This window comes from Bos grunniens, chromosome 7 (genome assembly GCF_055505025.1).
Source record: "Bos grunniens cultivar Pamir isolate PY7600 chromosome 7, Bosgru_T2T1.0, whole genome shotgun sequence".
NCBI lineage: Eukaryota > Metazoa > Chordata > Mammalia > Artiodactyla > Bovidae > Bos > Bos grunniens.
The window spans coordinates 40,942,285-40,944,996 of record NC_141171.1 but is presented as its reverse complement, the minus strand read 5'-3'; the positions used below and the strand labels follow the sequence as shown (position 1 = coordinate 40,944,996).

At 37.3% G+C, this 2,712-nt stretch overlaps 1 protein-coding gene across 1 annotated transcript; it reads right to left on the bottom strand.

The window, feature by feature from the left end:
- Positions 1 to 200: 200 nt before the first annotated feature.
- On the bottom strand, positions 201 to 1,195 carry LOC147369181 (olfactory receptor 2G3). The gene has a single exon (XM_086413478.1). It carries the CDS (start codon positions 1,193 to 1,195, stop codon positions 251 to 253), a length of 945 nt encoding a protein of 314 aa, XP_086269604.1. The 3' UTR covers positions 201 to 250.
- Between the last annotated feature and the right edge of the window lie 1,517 nt (positions 1,196 to 2,712).

Below are 2,712 nucleotides of genomic sequence, written 5' to 3'. Positions count from 1 at the left end.
AGTGTCAGAAGTAAAATACAGACTTTGTGGTGAGGTCACAATGTATACCCATGCACAATTCTGTTTCCCATGGTTCAAGCTCTCAACAAATAAAGATATATACATTTTGTTATTTACACATAAAAGAAGAGAAGATTCCTTATGTAGATAAAACAAGTGAACAATAATTTAATTTGTGTAAAATTGAGAACAGTGTTTTGGCTAAGTAGAAACTGAGTAACTACATGACTTATGATCACTTCCTTGCACATCATGTCTGTAGAAAGCACAGTTTTCCTGTGAGAAGCTTCTTCAGAGCATCTTCCACATCCTTGTTTCTTAATGTGTAAATAATAGGATTTAAGGTGGGGGTCACCATGGTATAGAAAAGTGAGATGAACTTGCCTTGGTCCTGAGCATAACTGTTGATTGGTTGCAGGTACATGTAAATTATGGTGCCATAGAAAATGATCACCACCGTAAGGTGGGAGGAGCAGGTGCTGAAGGCTTTGCGCCTTGCCTCCACTGACTTGAGCCTCAGCACTGCTTGAGTTATGAAGCCATAGGAGATAAGGATGAGTGCTGGGGGGATTAGGAGAAACAGGATACTAACAACAAAAAGGACCAACTCATTGATGGTGGTATCCACACAAGCCAAATTAAGGAGAGCTGGTACTTCACAAATAAAATGATCCAGCCTGTGGTTGCCACAAAAGGGCAACTGCAAAGTAAAGGTTGCATGAATCAAGGAACTGGCCAAACCACTGAGCCAGGAGATAAATGCCAGCTGCTGGCATAGCCGTGGATTCATGATGACCACATAGTGAAGAGGTTTGCAAACAGCAACATAGCGATCCAAGGCCATCACAACCAGGAGGATACACTCGGTTGAGCCCAGTGCTAGAGAAATACAGAGCTGTACCACACAACCACCATAAGTGATGGTTTTCTCTGGTCCTCGCAGGTTAACTAGGGTCTGAGGTGCAAGGCTAGTAGTGAAGCAGATGTCCAGAAAGGAGAGGTTGCCAAGGAAGAAGTACATAGGGGTATGAAGAGGAGGATCCAGGTATGAGATGATGATAATGGTGATATTTCCCACAAGGGTCAGGAGGTAGAACAAAAGGACAAATACAAAGAGCACAGCCTCTAGGCGAGGGTGGTCTGAAAATCCTAGAAGGACAAAACCAATCAGAGAACTCTCGTTGGCTTTTTCCATCCTCTAGAGGGAACTGCACCTGCTAAAAGAGAACATTCGAAACAGCTCATCCCAGAATCATAGAATGTATGAGCTGAGGGGTCAAGAAGACTGACTTGTCCAACCTGTTGATTTTTCATCCCCAATGTGTTACTGGGCTTCCCTAGTGGCTCAGTGGTAAAGAATCCATCTACAGTGCAGGAGACTTGGATTGGATCCCTGGGTTGGGAAGATCCCATGGAGAAGGAAATGGCAACCCACTCCAGTGTTCTTGTCAGGAAAATCTTATGGACAGAGAAGCTTGGCAAGCTATGGTCTATGGTGTCGCAAAGAGTCAGACACGACTGAAGCAAATGAGCAATGTGTTACTGACTTAGAACATTAATCCATGTTACTTCATTCCAGTCAAATGACTCTTCTTTAAAAATCATAAATGCTTTCAGTGTTGGGGTTATCTGGAAACTGATTATTAAAGTCACTCAAGGTGGATATTTGTGTGCATATCAAGAAATGTGAAATGATCTACTTACTTCTGAAATCAAGTGTCTCTCAAAATAAAGTGAACAGCATATCATGGTTTTTAACTGTTGACAAAATTTGCATGCAAAATATGATATTCAGGTTTTATCATAGGCACAAATGGAAATGGGAAATTTCTTTGCATCTTCCTCCTACATACATGCACTCTTAAACTCTCATCTCTAGTCACTGCCTAAACAGAGGAAAGGAAGATAGTCATGCATTTAATTGTATATCTAGACAGACAAAGCAAAATTGAATAGTTAAGTGATAATTCAAATTTTAAAATAAATTTAAAAGTATGATCTAAGTAAGTAACTTTCAAATAGATTTTGCAAAATAATAGTTGAAAAAATATCATTTTGAAATATGAAGTCTAGGAAAGTCTTTATGTATAAAACTAACTAAAATAATATGTTTAAAGATAGGTAATACTAGGATGGGAAGGGATATAAGATCAATTTTTGCATGTGGGAAAACATTGGAAATAACTAGGAGGGAATGAAAAGGGTATGTTTGAGGAGCCAAGTTATATAATATAAATCAAATTATATATGTTCATTCAATGATTGAAGTGCCAAAAATAAAAATTATTTTTAGTTATATTTTGAAGCAACATTATATAAATAAGCTGGCTAAAATTTCCTAATATTCAATGCAGAAAATATCATACTCAAGAGAATATACATTATTAATGAAGAGCTAAATATATTAGCTCTATAAATGTAGTTTGTTTGAAAAACTCCTAAACATTCAACATGATAAAACCATAAAACAGATTACAAGAAAAAATGAAAAGAGCTTATGTGAAAGGTGAAGAAATTTCAAGATCACTTGGTAAACACTGGTAGAACTGTGTGGATAATTGAGTTGCCTTTATAAGAAGCAAAAAAGTGAGTGTTAAAGTTTTGCCTATAAAAAAAGTATTTGAAGCCAAATTGTAGAAATTTCTGAGCAAGGTAGTTATTAACTTAATTGTTCAAACAATGAAATGTCTTTGGAGGCTTATGAGCACACAG